This window comes from Myodes glareolus, chromosome 4, assembly GCF_982192425.1.
Source record: "Myodes glareolus chromosome 4, mMyoGla1.1, whole genome shotgun sequence".
NCBI lineage: Eukaryota > Metazoa > Chordata > Mammalia > Rodentia > Cricetidae > Myodes > Myodes glareolus.
Window position 1 is genome coordinate 30,608,760 of NC_142029.1, and position 18,575 is coordinate 30,627,334.

General features: G+C 46.8%; 1 protein-coding gene across 5 annotated transcripts in view; it reads right to left on the reverse strand.

Moving 5' to 3' along the window:
* Nucleotides 1-582: 582 nt before the first annotated feature.
* The window catches only part of Cgnl1 (cingulin like 1), a 148,552-nt gene continuing 130,559 nt past the window's right edge, over nt 583-18,575 (reverse strand). For all 5 annotated transcript variants that reach the window (XM_048423172.3, XM_085689324.2, XM_048423169.3 and 2 more), the window contains 6 exons: nt 16,861-16,950; nt 6,751-6,834; nt 5,818-5,942; nt 4,833-4,941; nt 4,511-4,674; nt 583-3,489 (listed from right to left, as the gene is read on the reverse strand). In XM_048423172.3, coding sequence (XP_048279129.3) covers nt 3,357-3,489; nt 4,511-4,674; nt 4,833-4,941; nt 5,818-5,942; nt 6,751-6,834; nt 16,861-16,950 — 705 coding nt within the window. In that variant the 3' untranslated portion in view covers nt 583-3,356. The remainder of the gene's footprint in view (nt 3,490-4,510; nt 4,675-4,832; nt 4,942-5,817; nt 5,943-6,750; nt 6,835-16,860; nt 16,951-18,575) is intronic.

The window sequence follows — 18,575 nt, forward strand, 5'->3', positions numbered from 1 at the left end:
GGACAGAGTTGACATGGTGACCCGTGGATGTCCCTTCTAGGGAGAAGTGGCTCTAACTCCATGTGAAATGGAGGCGGGGTGGTGGGGGGGGGGGAGACAAGAGGAAGCATGCAAACTGATTGCAGGGGAGCCAGCCTCCTTTAGGGAAGGGAGTATCTGAATCTCAGTGGTCAAACTGTAGCAATTTCCCTTTGTGATTTTTCTGGAATGAACCCTTTGGAGAGCTCAGAGCATCGGGGTCACCCTTGGCCAATGTTTCACCAACATGGCTGCCGACCACCCCACAACCTTCCGGCTCACAAAGCGGCTCTGGGGTTGGACCACCACTGCAGTTCCCAGCATTTACATGGGTAGTTTCTTGCTGGCTTGTAGCTCACTAATGCGGTCAGCTGGCTGGCCAGCAAGCCCCCAGATCCACCCATCCCCAGCTCCCCAGGGGTTACCCATGTGTGCCACTACGTTTCCCCATGTGTGTTCTGGGGATCGAACTCAGGTCCTCGTATTTGCACAGCAAGTAAGTGAGCCACACAACATCCAAACGCCACAGAAAGCAAGCGATAGAAAATAAGACAAGAGCCAAGGTTCCTGTCGGGTGACAGTTTATTGAAAGGAAATCTTGCTTTATCCAGGAAGTTACTTGCATAGAGGTAGCTGTGATAAAAATGTCTCTTCCCCATGACAACACGTAGTAACCAAACCTTACTGAAAAACAAAAGCCCCACTGAGTATACCAGTTGTCATGGTGGAATGACACACTGAAGCAGGAAAATAATTATAAAAGCCATACAATGATTGTCTTCTCAGCAATTGCATTTGGCAACATGTGTTCACACCAAATATTTTTAAGCTAGCTAAAGAAAATACTCTCGAGCAGGATTAGGACTTAAAGCAATAAACGGAAAAGCATGTATACATAAGAAAACAGAGGAATGGTCACAGGGTCAGGCTGAGAAGGACCTAGGACCCTATTCCTCTCACCTTGTCCCAGGATGCATGTGTCGAGACCACAGAGAAGAGAGGAGCTTGGAACTTGTGAAGATTTCTCTAAATCTCAGTACACACAGCCCACTTGCTGCCCACTCCATTGAAGCACAGGAGACCACGCACCTGACCCTGGCTAGCCTCCCTATTTTGGGGGTGTCTCTGTACGTGTTTCCAGTAGTGGCTTCTGTTCTCTTTCCAGGGGCTGTTTTCCTTCATTTCCCATGGCTACCAGAAAGACCTGACTGTAATGAGGGCTGGCTGATTTTTGTCAAACCCCCAAACAAACACCCCTTCCTCAACGTCTTGGTTTTTCTCACCTGAATCTCTGGGGTAAGCAGGCTGTGGCATTTCTAGGCTTATTGCAAGTATGTAATGAAGGCATGAGGAAATTTCAGGAGCCAAAGAATTCCTGTGAGTTCTGGGGGACCAGCCAAGCAGCTGCAGGCTGTCAAGTTCCCAAGAGGACAGAGGAGACAAAGTCGGGTATAACGGGGTCAGTCTGCAAGTCAATCTATCACCCACTCCTTCCTGGATTCCAGGAGGCCAGCGGTTGGTTGTTGTTTGAGACAGGGTCTCCTGTGGATTCCTATATCCCAGGCTGGCCTGGAACTGAATGTGTAGCCAAGGGTGACTTTGAGCTCTTGGTTCCCCTGCCTCCACTTCCTGAGTGTTGGGATTACGGGCACATGGCACCATATCTTCTTTATAGAGTTGGGGATTAAACACGGGGCTTCATGCAAGCTAGGCAAGCAGTGTTCCAGTTGAGCTACAGCCCCAGCCTGACAGGCAGATGTTTTACTTCCTGACACTGTGTTTCTAGTGTCACAGTCCGTGCCTGACACACTTTGATGGACAGTGTATATTTGTTATGGAGGAATATGTATAATATATGGAGGAATTACTGAAAAGGGAAACCTCTCCATACCCAGCGAGAAAATAGGAAGGGGCCATGCCCAGCTGTGTCGAGGGTGAAAGTGACCCTCACGAGGTGTAATAGAGCTTGGTTCTCTAGTAGCAAATGTTCCTCCTTCAGCTCCCTCCACTTTAAATCTGTTGGGTGAACTCTGTGACCTGCACTGGGCAGGTCATGGCAACCTGGTCTCCAGGAGTCCCCACATCGGGAAACTTGGAGACCCTGCTTCCTCGTCTGTCACCTCTGTCTTACACACATAGCCGACTTACAAGGTTCTTTCACTGTCACAAGTTGAGGTGATACAGGTAGGCCAGGAGATATACAGGGATACCCAGCATCCTCCCAAGGTCACCTTGGCATCATGCACTTGCTCTAGGATCTCATTCACGTCTCCTCACTCCTGGGAACGCCCTTCAGAGGGTGAGCATCCCCAGTTCTTTCCTTCGTCCCATCATTCCAAGTTCCAGCTCAACACAACTCTCCCCACCCCCTTCTTGCACATCCTCCAGCTTTCAAGAACTTCTCTGTATTCCTTCTTACCCCAGCCCCACACCCTCGTCTCCCTGTATTCCTTTCCCTATGAACTTACTGGATGCCTCCCACTGAAGCCCATAAACCTCATCTCATAGCCCATGCTACTCCTCCAAATCCAGGCCTATGTGAGCATCGCTTGCAGGCCTGCCATGGAGGAAAAGGGCCAATGAGACATACCAACAGGACTCCTGTCCTTTGAGAAGCACAGCACTTGTTAAAGATCTCACCTGCGTCCCCATTCTACCTGCTTGAAAGAAACTGGGAAGTGGGAAGTGCTCTGAGCCTGGTTTAGATAAAATAAACAACCAAGGACACAGACTCAGCCCTAGGCAAGTCCCCTCCTCACCATCAGTGAGCGGATTTCCCATACAGCCCAAGTATCAATTCCCAGGGCTTAACTTTCCACTGCCTGAGCCCCTCTGATTTTCCAGAGTAGCCTTCACTCCTCCCCGCTGTGCCTCTGCTTTGTTAATACTTGAGATCTGGTAGCTTCATATTTTAAAAGATAATCCGTATGAATGTGTGAACTCTGCAAAGATGTCACACTGCAAAGGCTCTGGAACATTCTAAAGTAGAACAGCAGCAGTCTTGAGAAGGTCTGGTTTAAAATATGTACAGTCTATACACTTCATCGCTACACATGGCTATCTCATTACAGCTAGCAATTTGGAACCTTCCTTGGGGCAGGAGAAGGGGTGATAGCAGACAGCGGTGCACAGCAGGGCTTGGTCTTAGCTGCGTTTTTCAAGATGTCCCCATTAGGTCATTTTAAACTTCAACAGCTCCCTATCCTAAGACCCAAGGTCCCTCAGCCACATAAAGGCCCTGGGAAGGAATGTGAGGTGAGTCTGATGCCATTCCCAAGCCCCCTTCCGTGCCTTCTGCTCTGGATGGCTGCGGTGGGATCAATAGGCCTGGAAGCGGCTCAGATCTGGCTGGTGATGGGGCTGTCTTTGGGAAAGGAATAGCTCAGTGGTGCTTCGTAGAGGCTCCCCCCATCACTGCTGAGGTCATCGTCGTCCGAGTCATCCAGGACTTTACTGGGCAGCATCTTGAGTCTGCAGAAGCACAAAGGAGACAGTTCTGACCCTGACTAGGGCTTGTCGGACTCCTGACCTCCACCCCACTGCACGCATATCCATGAATTTGTCTGTACCGGGTGTTTCTCTTAGCAACAGGGCAAACCGTCTGTTACTTCTGATCAGTGTTGGGGTGGGCCACGGACAGTATAGCTGATTTCTCCTTTTGCCTAGCTCCAATATGGCTGGTCAGGGTGCTTCTGATTCACTATGAATCTCACACACTTTTGATTTCTGAGACAGGGTCTTAGGCAGTCCATGTTGGCTGCAAGCTAAGTATGCAGCCAACAATAGCCTTAAAGTTTGGATCCTCTTGCCTCTGCCTCTCTTAAGTGCTAAGATCTCAGGCATGTGTCAGCACACCTAGTTGGGTGGCAGCCCCGGGCCTTCTGCACGGGAGACAAGCACTCTATCAACTGAGTCACGTCCTCATACAATAATAGTTTATCAAAACATTATCTTTTGCCCATGACGTCCTTACCACTAACCTTGGGGGTCAGTTCTCAGTCCGTGGTAGGATTCTCAGTGAGCTGGAGCCATCTGTCACCTTGTGAGAGCTACCTGAATCAGCAGCATAGAACCCCAGGCAGAGGCAGCCTCCCCCAAAGGCTGGTGTTCTGGGTGAGCATGAATTTGCACTTACCCCTCACTATGATAACCCCCACACTGATCCTGGGAACACACCCCTCTAACCTCATCCTTCAGTTTCCCCTTAGAGGGTATAAATGAGAACTTTACTCTCCAGTCAGATAGGAGATGCCCCTCCATAGTGGGGATACCCTGACCTGTTCTGTGCCCTGGGTTCTGCTATGAACACTGGCATGAGGACGGCTTATGTGAGGCCATATTGAACATGTAGGGAGATTTCAAGTAGACACAGCCACTTTCAGAGGGCAACAATGGAAAACTGGCTTGAGGCCGTAGGGGTAAGTATATTCTGAAGGCACTCGATCTGTGTCAGGGGAGCTAAGAACTTTGGTGGGCTGCCACCTTTCCCCACCTTAAGCCCTTCTTCATAGAGTTGAGCTGCCCCTGCAGCTGCTCATTCACTCCTATCTGGTCCTCCAGCTCCCGCTGTAGCTTCTTCTTGGCGCTCTCCAGTCTGTCAATCTCCTCTTCAGCCTCCTCCACCTGGCGCTTCATGGCTTTCAGGCGTAAGCTCAGCTGTATGAGTGAGGAAAGATGGCGGTTGAGTGTTGGCGCTGGAAAAGCCAGAGCAGGAGATGCCACGGACCCTGCCTCACAGGGTGGGATGAGTGGAGCAGGGGATGTGGTACACTCCCGCCACCCGCCCCAGCCTGGGACAGAGGAGTCCCTCTCACCTGGTCCTTCTGGTCAGTCAGTGACAGGTGCTCGTCATCCACCTGCATCACCAGCTCCTTCACCTTCCTCTCCAGCCTTCGGTTGTTGAGCTGCAGGTTGGCCCGATCCCTGGAAGAAAGAAAGCAGAACAGAACACCACCTCTTATTCTTGGCCCCACAGGAAGCTCAGACTGGAAGGAGGAGATGGGACTCCCCAGACACAGGAGCCTAGTCAGCTCAGGGTCAGAGAAAAACAGCTATACGGGAAGAAGGAGCTGCTGGGATCACAGGAGGAGAAAGGGGGCCCCCAAGAAGGGTCCCAGGGTTGGAGGGCCAGAACCCAAGTGTCCCGAGTTCCTCCACAGCTGAGCTTAACTTTTGAAGCAAAGAACCACAGACCATCAGTAGCTGGGGTCTGTGCCAGTCAGACCTAGAAATCTTACTGAGACTATGTACGTATATGCCAGGAACCTTCGAGGAAGGTGGTGGGCAGGGGACTGACCAAATTCACAGTGATGCTGATCCTTGGGCTTGGGACTATGTGATTATCTCAGAAATCATTTTGTTGGGAAGGGTCCCACATCTTCCCTCCCCACTGAGTAAGGACCGGCCAGCCTCTTTCCTGGTTTGTAGTTGGCAACTTCTGTTTGAATGCACCTGCCCTCAGGGCCACAGCAGCCTCCTGTGGCTCAATCTGGCTCCATTCTGGCTCAAACTCAACAGCTTACAATGCATCCAGCTTTAATAGGATGCAGACAGACAGTAGCCAATTGTGACCCACCCCGAAGTTTCGGTCCAGACACAGTGCATATCCAGGCCACCTTATCGCTTAAGATGCTGGAGCTCAACGTTTCCATCTGAAAAATGGAAGTGACTGCAAGGCTGGTCTTGGCTCTTTCAGAGGTGAGACAACCCCCCCCGCCCCCCCCCCCCCCGCCAAAACCTACCAGCCCTAATGAATGGCCAGTGCCTGCCTGGCCCCTGCCCTGTCCAGGCTGGGCTCACCTCTCCTCACTTTCTAGTCGGTCCTCCAGCTCTGCGATCCTGGCCTCCATCTGCACCACCAGGCCCTCTTTACTGGACCTGTAGGAACCTTCCAGGTGGACAATCCGGCTCTTTAAGTCTTTGTTCTGAAATCAGACAGGGGGCCTGTGAGGGATTTGGTTGGGCACACTCTTAGACAAGGGGGCCTGTGAGAGACTCAGCTGGGCCTGCTCTTTGGGCAGAGAAGCATATTGAGCCGAGTCAGGAATTTGGTCAGTGCCTAGGCACCAGGGGAATCCCAGAGATTGTATCAGGAAACAGCTTTGAACTCAGGTCTTAGCAGATCAAAGGAGAAACTCTAAGGCGTTACCTTATGAGCCTGGATGTAAGGGCTGGCATATGTCAAGACCCACGGGCATGAAGAGATGGGCATTCCTTTTACCAGTTTTCCCAGGGCATGAAGAGATGGGCTTCCCTCTTACCAGTTTTCCCAGTGACAGACTGACAGGAACAGTATGTGAAAGACTGATCTTATCGATCCTTCTCAACCCCTTTCTTTTTTAATGGGATGATTATTTTCCATCCCCTTTACACTGGACTTGGACCCTCCCATGTTGATAGCTTTCTCATTATTGATTATAGTCAGTCATTTTAAAATATTATCTTTTGATGAGGAATCCTCCCTACTTGTGGCCAGTTTCTCAGTGAGTCACCTTGTCGGTTAGGAGTCTCATTGAACTAGAACCTTCTATCTGCTCATGAGAGAGACCTGGGCCTTCAGCAGAGAACCTCAGCCTCCAGGAACGGTTGATGTTGTGGGTGAGCATGAACTTCATTCTGTCCCTCACCTCAGTGTCCCACATGCTGACCCTGGGGTAGGGAAAGCCTCTACCACATTCCCATGACAGAGTGCTAGGAATGGGAGGCAGGAACGCGTGGAATGGCTGTCCTCACCTGTCTCTCCAGGGAAATCTTGTCGCACTCCAAGTCTTGCTTGGCAGCTCTCTCCTGAAGCAGCTCGCTTCTCATCTGCTCCATCTACAACGAGCAGAGCAAAAGCCGCAGGGTTAAAACTTGGTTCCATTCTTTGTACTTGGCGTGGTTTTTATGCAGGAGGCCTATGCAGGGGTACCCACCATGCTCTTTGCTCTTGGGTATAAGACCTTTTTCTTAGATGCTCTTGATCTTTTTTAGATGCTCTTGATCCTTTGATGAGTGTAATATTAGTTAACTAAAAATAACAATAGTCACTGTAGCTAAACCTGCTATTATATACTGAATTGTTCTCTTTCCATATTTATCACATGGGTTCCAGGAATGGGGATCTATATGATCTCCATGTCCTATGACTCAGGGACCATGGCTTCTAGTGCCACAAGATTTGTCAGCTCTGCCGGGCAGTGGTGGCGCACGCCTTTAATCCCAGCACTCAGGAGGCAGAGGCAGGCGGATCTCTGTGAATTCGAGGCCAGCCTGGTCTACAATAGCTAATGCCAAGACAGGCTACAGAGAAACCTTGTCTCGGAAAAAAAAAAAAAAGATTTGTCTGTAGGTCTGCCTGATCTGAGGAAGGTAAAGACAGTCCTTTCTTTATCTGCACCACAGATTGGCAGCTGCTCAAGCCCCAGCTCCACGAGGGCTTGTCTCTGTGACACTCTGCAAGCCCACGTGTGCTGCACAGTCTCGTAGCTACCCTCAGGAACCACTGACACCTAGCACAGCACAGAGATAAGGCTGACATGACAGATGAAGGCATCACCACAGGCTAGACCACCACAAATAAACCTATTTCATAGACTATAGCCCCAAATTTCCAAATCTGAAGATATTCAGATGTTCAAAGTATTCCAACTAGATTTACTCAAAACAGATATAAAACCAAGGTTATTATAGACAACACGTCACAAATATAAGGCAAAGATGGAATTGGAACAGTAGCTAGAAGTGTCAAGTCACCTAGACTGAGGGTCTACTGATCTTAAAGTAGATTTCTCAACAGAAACCTTACAGGCTAGAGACTGTATTCAAAAAACTGAAAGGAGTAACACGTAGACACCCAGTACTATGCCCACAAGTTAGTCTTAATAACTGAAAGAAAAAGTATTTCCCAGATAAGCAGAAACAGAATTTATCTAAACCAGGTCAGTCCTACAAGAAATATTCAAGGAAGCTGACACTAAAAATGAGAAGATGACGATAATCCTGTAAACATCTATAAAACCCAGTAGGAGAACAGATACACAAAAGAGAAAGGGAATCTAACGCACACAGATGAGAAAAACAAATCACAAAAATAATAAAAGACATAGGAAAGAACAAAGACATACAAAATAAGCAGAATGTAGTTGGCAGATGGGAATGTATATTTATCAATAACAGCCTCAAATGTGAATGTGATAAATTCACAAATCCAAAGATTAGTCAAATGGAGAAAGAAATAAAATCCAACTGTACATTGCCTACAAGAAACTGACTTCACTGGTAGAGACATAAAGAACTGAGATGAGATTTATGATGCAATTACACATGAAGCAACCAGTGGCCAGCCCTAAAAATGTACATATTCATGCAACATTAAATGGATCCATGTATGTATATACTTAATAATTAAATAGAGAAAACATGAAAGTAGAACAATGTGGGGCTGGATAAAAATAGGAGATTGAGGATGATCAAAGCATATACACACATGAAATGTCATAAAATCTATCAGTTTCTACATTTAATACATGATATAAAAATGAAGCAGATTTTAAATGAAGTGTTAATGAAGGGCCCAGTTCAGGAAGATCTAACCACTGTGAACATATATGCACCCAACATGTAGACTCAAATACCATTAGATCCAAAGAGATCTCTCAGACAAAAGCAGTAGGAATTCAATGAACAGATCATCCAGATGGAAAATCAAACATCTGAGTTGGGCCATGCTATCTAGAGAAGGGACCTGGGGTAGTCTGAATGGAACTGACCCCCAAAAGCTCATAGAGAGTGGTCTATTAGGAGGTGTGACTTTGTTGAAGTAGATATGGTGGTGCTGGAGTGGAGGCAGGCTTTGGGGGCTTATATGTATGCTCAAGTCACTCCCAGTGTCTCAGTTCATTTTTTTTGTTGCCTTTGAATCAAGATATAGAACTCTCAGCTCCATCTCCAGCACCATGTCTGCCTGCATGCTGCCTTCTTCCCGCCATGACACTGGACTAAACCTCTGAACTGTGAGATGTCCCAATTAAATGTTTTCCTTTATGAGAGTTACTGTGGTCAGTGTCTCTTCACAGCAATAGAGACCCTAAGACATGACCCCATGAACATTTACTGAACAATTCACCAGCAGCCACACGATATATATTTGTGGGACACCCTCTAGGTGGCTCTCACCCCTCCTATTTCTGCTTTAGTACAGCTCCTCATGTTGTGGTGACCCCCAACCATAAAATTTGTTGCTACTTCATAACTGTGATTTTACTTCTGTTACAAATCATAATGTAATCTTATTTGAGAACCATATAGGAGGTCTCAAGAGACTGAAAGTTTTGAAATTAGTTATGTATCTTCTTAGAGGCTCATAGGGAGTGGTACTATTGGGAGTTATAGCCTTGTTGGAGGAAGTGTGTCACTGGGGTTGGGCTTTGGTGTTTTAGAAGCCCAAGTCAAGACCAGTGTCACTCTCTCTTCCTGTTGCCTGCCGATCCAGATGTGGAACTCTCAGCTCCTCTCCAGCACCATGTCTGCCTACATGCCACCATGCTGACAATGGACTAAGCCTCTAAACTGTAAGCAAGCCCTAATTAAATGTTTTTCTTTATAAGAATTGCCATGGTCATGATCTCTATTCACAACAATAAAACCCTAAGCTAAGACAAATGATAATGGAATAAAATTACAAACCAAGAAAGAATGGAAAGTATACAAAGAAATTAAATAACAACACTCCTAAATAATTCATGGTAACCAAAAACATTGAAAAAAAATTTCTTAAAATTTTATAAAAGAAAATAAAGTCAAACCAAAATCTGTAGACTAATACAAAAGCAGTACTGAACATAAGTTTATAGTAATAAATGTATACATTAAAATAGATCCTAAGTCAGGCAGTGGTGGCGCATGCCTTTAATCCCAGCACTCGGGAGGCAGAGGCAGGTGGATCTTTGTGAGTTCGAAGTCAGCCTGGTCTACAAGAGCTAGCTCCAGGACAGCTAGGACTGTTTCACAGAGAAACCCTGTCTCGAAACCTCCGCCCCCCAAAAGTGGATCCTAACCTGGGTGGGGTAGCACAGGTCATCCCAGCGCTGGGAGGTGGAAGCAGGAAAACCAGAAGTTTTGAAGGCCACTGTTAGCCTGGGCTGCATAAGATCCTGTCTGAAAAACCAGATAAACAATGGAGCAGGAGAGGAAGGCTGCTCAGTAGTTAGGACTCTGCACATCTATGTCAGGCTGCTTGCAACTCCTTGCAACTCCAGTTCCAGGGGATCTAATACCCTCCTCTAGCCTCTATGGGAGCCTGCACACAAATCTTTAAATAAATTGATCTTAACTTAACGATGCACTTCAAAGGCAGAAAGCAACAGCAAAGCCTAAATTAGCAGGAGGAAAATGAGGTCAGAAACAAGATTGACAAACTTGGGCCTGGGAGATGACTGGGCAGGTGAAGGTGACTGCCATCAATCCTGACAAGCTCCATGTCTGGACCCACATGGTGGCAGGAGATAACTGACTTCCACACACATGCCACAGCACCCACAACCTCGCCCACAATAAATTAAAATACAAATGGCCAATATTTTTTTTTAATTGACAAACCCACAAGGCTAAAGGGATGGCTCAGAAGTTAAGAGCACTGGCTGTTCTTGCAGAGGACTTGGGTTTGGTTCCCAATACTTCACAATTGTCTGTTAACTCCAGTGCCAGGGGGATCTGATGCCCACTTCTGAGTTCTGTGGGCATTATTCATATACACAGGCAAAATACTCATACATATAAAATAAGTCTTAAGAAAAATAGAAAAGAATTGATAAACCTTAACTAGATTAACTGAGAAAAAGAGATGATTCAAATAAATCAGGTATGAAAAAAGAAACATCACATAAATACATCATGAATAATTATATAATAAAACAACTAAAAACCTAGAGGGAAAAAACCTGGAAAGAACTAGAATTCTTAAACACATAAAAACTGAATCAAGAAGTAGAAAATCTAAACTGGAACTGGAGAGATGGCTCCAGCAGTTAAGAGCATGGGCTGTTCTTCTAGAGTATCGAGGTTCAATTCCCAGCACCCACATGGCAGCTCACAACAGTCTGTAACTCCAGTTCCAGGGTACATGATACCCTCATATATATATATATATATATATATATATATGTATATATATATATATATATATATATATAGGCAAACACCAATGTACATCAACAAAAACTTTTAAAAAATATTTAAAAACAAAAAAATCTAAACTAGTAATGAAGGATAAGACGGAACAAAACACATAGGAAATAGCTCAAAGCAGTCATGAAACATTTCCCATCTAAAAACATCCGGGCCTTATGTTTTTTTACTGTATTCTACAAGACAAGATCTTCATGAAGGCAGCATTACATAACAAAGCCAGGCAAAGATATAACCTCTAAAACATCCCTAATATCTCTACAGAACATGAGGCAAAAATTCCCCCATTGAATATCAGCAGACTGAATTCAATGGCACATCACAAAGCTCACATACCATAAGCAAGTGAGACACACACAAAGGAAGCAAGACATAGCAGCAAGTGCAAAGCACTGAACATGACAGGACACACAGAATGATCAGTCAAAGACCACGTGATCAACATGACAGGACACACTGGTGGATAAAGATCATGTCTACAGAAAGGGACAAAACATTTGATAAGGTCCAGGCTGCCTTTGTAATGGAGGACCTGGAGTTCATTTTGCTAACTAAAATAGGACAGTGCCAGAAAGACAAACGCAATGCTATCACTTTTTTGGCGATTAAGGAGTCTGTAGAACTGAATGGAAAAGTGATCAGAATCTGAGAAGGATTGTGGGCAAAGGGGATAGAAAACTCAATGAGAGACATCAAAACCACAAAAACGCAGTCACTACTTCTGCTTCTTCCTTGGCACAACAAGGTAACTTTTCATTTTAAAAGAGAAAACATCATTGGCTGGGCATTGGTGGCACACACCTTTAATCCCTGCACTCAGGAAGCAGAGGCAAGTGGATCTCTGAGTTCGAGGCCAGCCTGGTCCACAGAGGTAGTTCCAGGACAGCAAGGGCTACACAGAGAAACCCTGCCTCAAAAACCAAAACAGAAAAAGGAGAGCGAGCATTAAGTTGGGTGGATTAGGGATGTGGGAAGAGTTGAGGAAGGTGAATGAGTATTATCAAAATATACTATATGAATTTTCTCAGAATAAATAAAATTAAAAAGGGAAACTATAAAGTTAGGAGGAGCTGTGGGGGTGAAACACATTGCATATATGTATAAAATTCTTAAAAAATAAATAGTATTGCATTAAAAATTATTAGTTGCTGAGGAGATGCTACTACTTATTGCCCTAACGAGAAAATAACCCACTTGTACACGTGTTCAGTGACCACAATGTACCCTATGAAGGTATTCAAAGATTAAGACACAGAAACAAAACACCCAAGTCCAGTTCCCTTAGGCCGTCTTTGTACAGAGCAAGGTAAAAATGCCAACGATGCAAGGGCCAAGCAGAGAACATGGGACACTCCAGTGGCCACTTCTGCCCACTTAGCCCAGAGCCCTCAAGAGTCACATGTTACTGGAAGGACCTGACTCACTCCTGTGACTGCTTGGTAATGCATGCAGACTCACAACCTGCTCTGGGACACAGGGTGCCAGGCATACCTCCTAGGGGAAACACAGACCTGCGCCTGAGGGACACTGTGTGGGAAGGAGCTCCACAGACAAGCAGCCTGGCCCAGCTTCTCTTCCCCGCTGGGCCCTCGCTCACAGAACGGGGACTGCAGGTTCCTATACTTGAGCAAAGTAGCCCACAAGGGCCCTTCCAGTTGTCTGGAACAGCAGGTATTCGTGACTGCCCTATCCTTTTAGGATGCTGTTCAGGAAGCCTTATGAGGAAGCCAGAGCACCCTACCCTATCCTGAAGAGAAGGGAAATGAGTCCCCCAAATGAAGGGAGGCAGAAGACCCAGATGCTAGTAGAGAAATCGAGTTGTTGTGAGGTTTGAGGCTGACAACAGTAGAACTAATAACAACACAACGAAGCAGAGGACAGCCTCTCCCTGCAACCGTGTAAGGAACTAGATGGGTAACTAGCATGGCCCTGCTCCAGTCATGTACCGTGTCTGAGCCTGTTAAGCCTTCTGGAAACTCCCAGGCAGGTGCCATCACCTGCTTTTCCGATGGGAGAGTCAGGACCGTGTCTGGATCAGATTTGGATGGAAGCAGCTTGGGGCATTTACTCTTGGGCTTCTGACAAAAATCCTTCAGTTCTTCATGTATGGGAAAACCCTACAGGAAGCAGGGTGTTGGCAGGAAGTTCTGCAGAGTTCCAAAGGAAGTGTCCACAGGGGAGAGAGCGTGGAGGACATGGGGGACCATCATGTCATAGTGCTGGGTCCTGGCTGTGGGTGTAGCAGCACTGTGACGTTACAGCAGCAGACACTGGCCTCAACCAGGGTACCTCCTAGAAAACAGAGCTCCCATATGGCAGAACTGTAAGATGGGGGTGGGAGGAGCAGGGCAGGGCAGGGATGGGGACTTGGGGGGAGCAGGGGCAGACACAGATATCTCTGAAGGTCTCTGCAAGTTCAAGTCCTCCCTGGAGAGCTCCAGGGAAATGAAAAACAAAAACAAAATGGCAACTCTTCATACCCCACTGCGTTCCCTCAAGAGAAGGCTATTAAAATGGAAGTGTAAAATAAATCAGAAGAACAGGAAAGAATAAAACGCAGCCATAAAAAGCTCAGCAGTGACAGTAGCCAGGCAGGCAATATTTCTTGAGTCTTGGAAAGCACAAAGATTCCTCTCCATGCTTCCAAAGAACAGCCTGACACTACACTCTAAAATGAACCCACCCTGGGGAGCCCCAAGGAGTTCTGCCTGGCACAAGGAGAGGTGGCAAGAGGAATGGTTTCACCGCAAACTCTGAGGCTCAACTCAGCACCCAGATCTTCAGAACTGGGTCCAAGGTCCGAGGTCACGTTCTCATCCCTGTTTGGACCCGGGGAAGTCAGGGTGAGGCTGCAGAAATACTTTGTGTTCCCTTAGTGTTTTACCTGCTGTTTACCCTTCAGTTCTGTTAAACAGACCGAACCAAACGCTGCAGCCAAATTAAGACCTACAGGAACATAGGCAACAGCCTATGGCAAGAGGGCTGAATGAAAGCTAACCATGGAGCATTTGGATAGGAAACCACAGAGCCGATTCTGGCGGCCTGCAGTGTCAGGATACGCACGACTCGAGCTACTTCAGGTAGAAGCTGTAGCCTTTCGGGCTACCGAAAAGCCAGAGATAGTCATAATTGCTTATAATAATAGCCTCCCGATCTGAGTTTCTCAATGAGCTGGGAAGAGGTTGGCAAGCCTATGCTTTTGGACTGGTATTAAATTATATCCTGAGAATTATCATCCGTCAACTTGCACAGTGGAGTTTTGCTGTATTTTGCAGGCTCTGGTAGTTAAAACGCTGTCTTTGGAAAAAGGAACCTCAAGTTTGCCTCTACAGCTAGCCGCCACACAACTCTGGCCAAAGTCCTCTATGGCTCTGGGCCTCAAATCCTCCAGCCATTACACAGCCAAGGAGATTTGACCTCTGATGTCCTTGTGAGACCTAAGGTCCTGTAAGAGGGTTAGTCTTCCTCTACTATTGCTGGAGCCCTTTTATCTAGCCTGCTTCCTTAAGACCTAATCACTGGGACTAGGGAAACGTCAGGGATATACTGGAAGGAAGGAAGGAGTTAGAAGAACTTAGAAATAATGAGTTTTAAGTAGAGAACAGAAAACTTTAACTTTTTAAAGAAAGCAAAGAGTTTTGTTTTGTTTTGTTTCTTTAAATCTTTCCCTGTGCTTTCTCTTTTCAGTGGCTAAGAGCAGTTTGCTGGAAATCCAGGGTAAACACTGTTCAAGGTGACAGGTGCCACTTTCTGCCATTTAGTCGCCAGCCCTTGCCTGGGGTATCAGGACATCAGAACTAACAAGGGAGAGGAGAGAGTTCAGCTTTTGAGTGTCTCTCTAGGCTGTGAGAATGGCAGACAGCCACGGCATACGTCTCTGAAAGGCCCCCAGTGGGCAGGGCCTACCCAAAGTCCTCTGGACAGAAAAACCAGCCTTGCCTCAACAACTTCTACTGTGAGAAAAATGCTGGTTGGTGGGGCAAGGAGCGTCCCTTTAAATGTCCCTCTCAAATCAGGAGGCACCAAAGGCCAGAAGCAGTCAGAGAACTCAATCTATGGGTATCACTCAGCAGCCATGGTAACACACACCTGTAACCCCAGCACTGAGGCTGAGGCAGGAGGATAGAGAGTTTGAGACTAGCCTGGGCTTCACAGCAAGACCCTATTACCGAAAACCATGGAGGGCAGGAAGGAGAAGCACCCGTCTACCTTGGGGCTGCTGTTCTGGTTTTCATCAGTCTCTACATCAAGGTGAACCTGATTGCCACTCTTTCCATTGACAGCAAACATAGGCCTTGCTCTCTCCCTTACAGAAACGGTGGAGGAGGACAAGAGGGCTAACGGTGGCAGGCTGGAGTGGGGAGCTTCGGAGCCTTCTTCATAAATAGCTTCATCTTGCTTCTGTTTATATGTGAGAAATGGTCTCATGTAGCCCTGGCTGGTCTAGAACTCAATAGGTAGCCAAGGATGGATGACCTTGAACTTCTGATCTTCCTGCCTTCATTTTCTGGATCACAGCCATGCATTACCAAGCCAGTTTATACAGTGCTGGGGGTTGAACCCAGGGCTTGGTCCATGACGGGCAAGAACTCTACCAGCTGAATGTCTCTCGCCTCAGCCTCATTTTCATAGACTCAATGATCTGGGAATTTCCCAAAGTTTCACAGGAGGCTGCACCTGAAAAGGCCTGGGACCACCTACAGAGTGTCCTTGACAGCAGTCCCCAGGCTGGTGTCCTCATCTTCTTCCTGTCTGGACCTCAAGTTCTTGACTCAGTGGAAATTTTTCCACAATGACCACTGAGGTGAGCAGTCACATCCCCATAGACCATGTTCAGTGAGAGGAAATGACCAAAGGCATTCTCAGACCAGAGAGCAATGGAGGCACTGTGTTCTGGTTCAGCAAGCCTGTGGTTTGTTTTGGGGTATGAATCATGGAACTGGAAACTGGTTTTAACTGCCCGGATACTGACAAGGTGACACACTTCTCACCATTCCTCCCACTGCTTACGGTCACAAGGAAGGCTGACCGAACAAACCCATGGCACTCCTGTCATTACGCATGCTTAGCACGCTCTGGAATGCCCCAGGGTAATGCAGATCCTTAACCAAACTGCAGGAACACCTAACAGAAGAGCTGTGAGTCCAGTAAGAACTTTGGGGAGCCAATGTCAAGGCTGAGGTGAGGGTTAGTCCCTCTGTAAACCTCTACTGCTTGGGGACAAGAACTAGTCCCCAGTAGCCTGACTTAGAAGTTCCTGCACTGAACCATCCCATAGCCCTGAGTACCAGGCTTCCCAAGGACTCCCGCCCACATCAGAAGGGTGGGTGGCTAAGAAGCCAGAGAGTACCTCAGCTTCAGCTCTGAGCCAGGGCTGCCAGTCCAGCGAGGACAGCACTTCGCCCCCAAACCTCCAACCTAGTCACCCTGAGTTGAACAGACAATGCTAAGCCCTTGGCCCACTGTAGCTAATATATCACTTTCTGCAATCACTGTAGAAAATCTCTGTGTTACTAATTCCTTCCCTCCTTGGCTTGTTATGGTAAAGATTCCCAGATCTCCTGTCGCAATCTCTGTGGCAAGAATGTTTCCTGCTGGCTCTAACCAAATCTGTAAGAATGTTTCCTCCTGGCTCTAACCAAATCCCCAGGTTTAGCCTCTACAGCTTCCTCATACCTGCTCCCTGCTCCACGTGATCCTCTCAGACAGCAAATCAGCGCTGGTTCTTTCTTCTTCCAGTTCCATCTCCAGCTGGGACACCTTGTCCTGAGAAAGGGAAACAAACAGGTTTCTTTCTTTATGCGGAGTTAGGAGCATAAGAGGGGAGCCCGTGGAAGGAAACCCCAAGGACAAATGAGAGCTGATTATGTTAGGGCTTGGGAACATAAGGCATTTATTTCTTTCCCCCTTTCCTTCCTTCTCTTCCTTCCTAAAGGATTCACTATGATCCTGTATGGCAAGAGCATTTCTCCTGTATCCCAGGTTAGCCTTGAACTCCTGATCTTCCGGCAGCTGCCTCCCAAGTGCTGGCACTACAAGAGTGTGCCTGTTTGTTGGGTGCTAGAGATTGAAACCAGAGCTTTATTTACTCTAGGCAAGTACTCTACCGGCTGAGCTACACTTCCACCTCCAGCCCTCATACATATAGTTCTTGTTCTATCCAAAGCAAGTATTTTTGTTGTTGTTGTTTTTTTTTTTTTTTGAGACATTGTTTCTCTGTAGCTTTGGAGCCTGTCCTGGAGCTAGCTCTTGTAGACCAGGCTCGAACTCACAGAGATCCACCTGCCTCTGCCTCTAGAGTGCTGGGATTAAAAGTGTGCACCACCACCGCCTGGCTCAAAGCAAGTATTTTAAAAACATGTATTTTGTTGCTTTTGTGATACAATTGGGCATGTAGAAAAGGTATTACTCTAAGCCCCAGTGTTTTAGTTACGTTGGTTATGTTATGTTTTAGTTATGTTGGTATGTATTAAGTATCTTAAATAGGTCCCTCTTAAAGTCAACATTTAGTCTGAGAAGCTACCCCGGGACATTCCTGCAAATGCTTCATGCTCAAGAGGCTTGCTCCTGTGAGCGCGGGCACATGATTCCTGCCTGCCTCTTCTCTACAGTCCCTGTGAACTTGGCAGTGGACAGTCCCAAATCTACATAGGATTACACATGACAGTGGCGGTCTATGCTGGTGAATTCACCATCATAGAGGACTAACAGTCTGTTCCTCTGGTCTTTCTTCAATATCCCTGGCAGTTAAGTGAAAAGCATTTCAAAGTAGTTGCATGGATGAAAGAAAGAGGTTCTCTCCCCACTCAGTGCTCCAACCCTGGTGGCTGGGAGACTTGAGCCTGTGTTTCTTGTCTCCAGTAGATTTGTCATAGGTCTGGGAAAACTTGGAGCCATAGATGCTTTTTTATGTATATTTCTAAAAGATTTTTTCATTTTTTTTTAATTTTATGTAGATGAATGTTTTATCTGCATGTATGTGTACCACATGTATGCAATGCCTGTGGAGGCCAGAAGAGGGCGTTAGTTTTCCTTAGCCTGGAATTACAGGTGGGGTTGTGAGCTGTCATGTGGGTCCTCTGGAAGGGCGACCACCCACTCTTAACCACTGTGCCATCTCTCTAACCCCAACCGATGCTTTTTAAGAAGCCAACACTTTGGAGTTTTCAAAGGCAGCACTTGTGTGTCTAAGAATGATCTATGCCACTGCCAGAATTGATTGACAACCGAGAATGGCTCTGTAAACAACAGAAATGAAACACTCAGAACTTGTGTGCACGATGAACTGTCAGATGAAACAGCCTTGTTGGGGAGTGATCAAACCCTCCAGGGAGGACCAGCAAGACGATCGACCAGGTAAAACCATTTATAGTTCAGGGAGGACCAGCAAG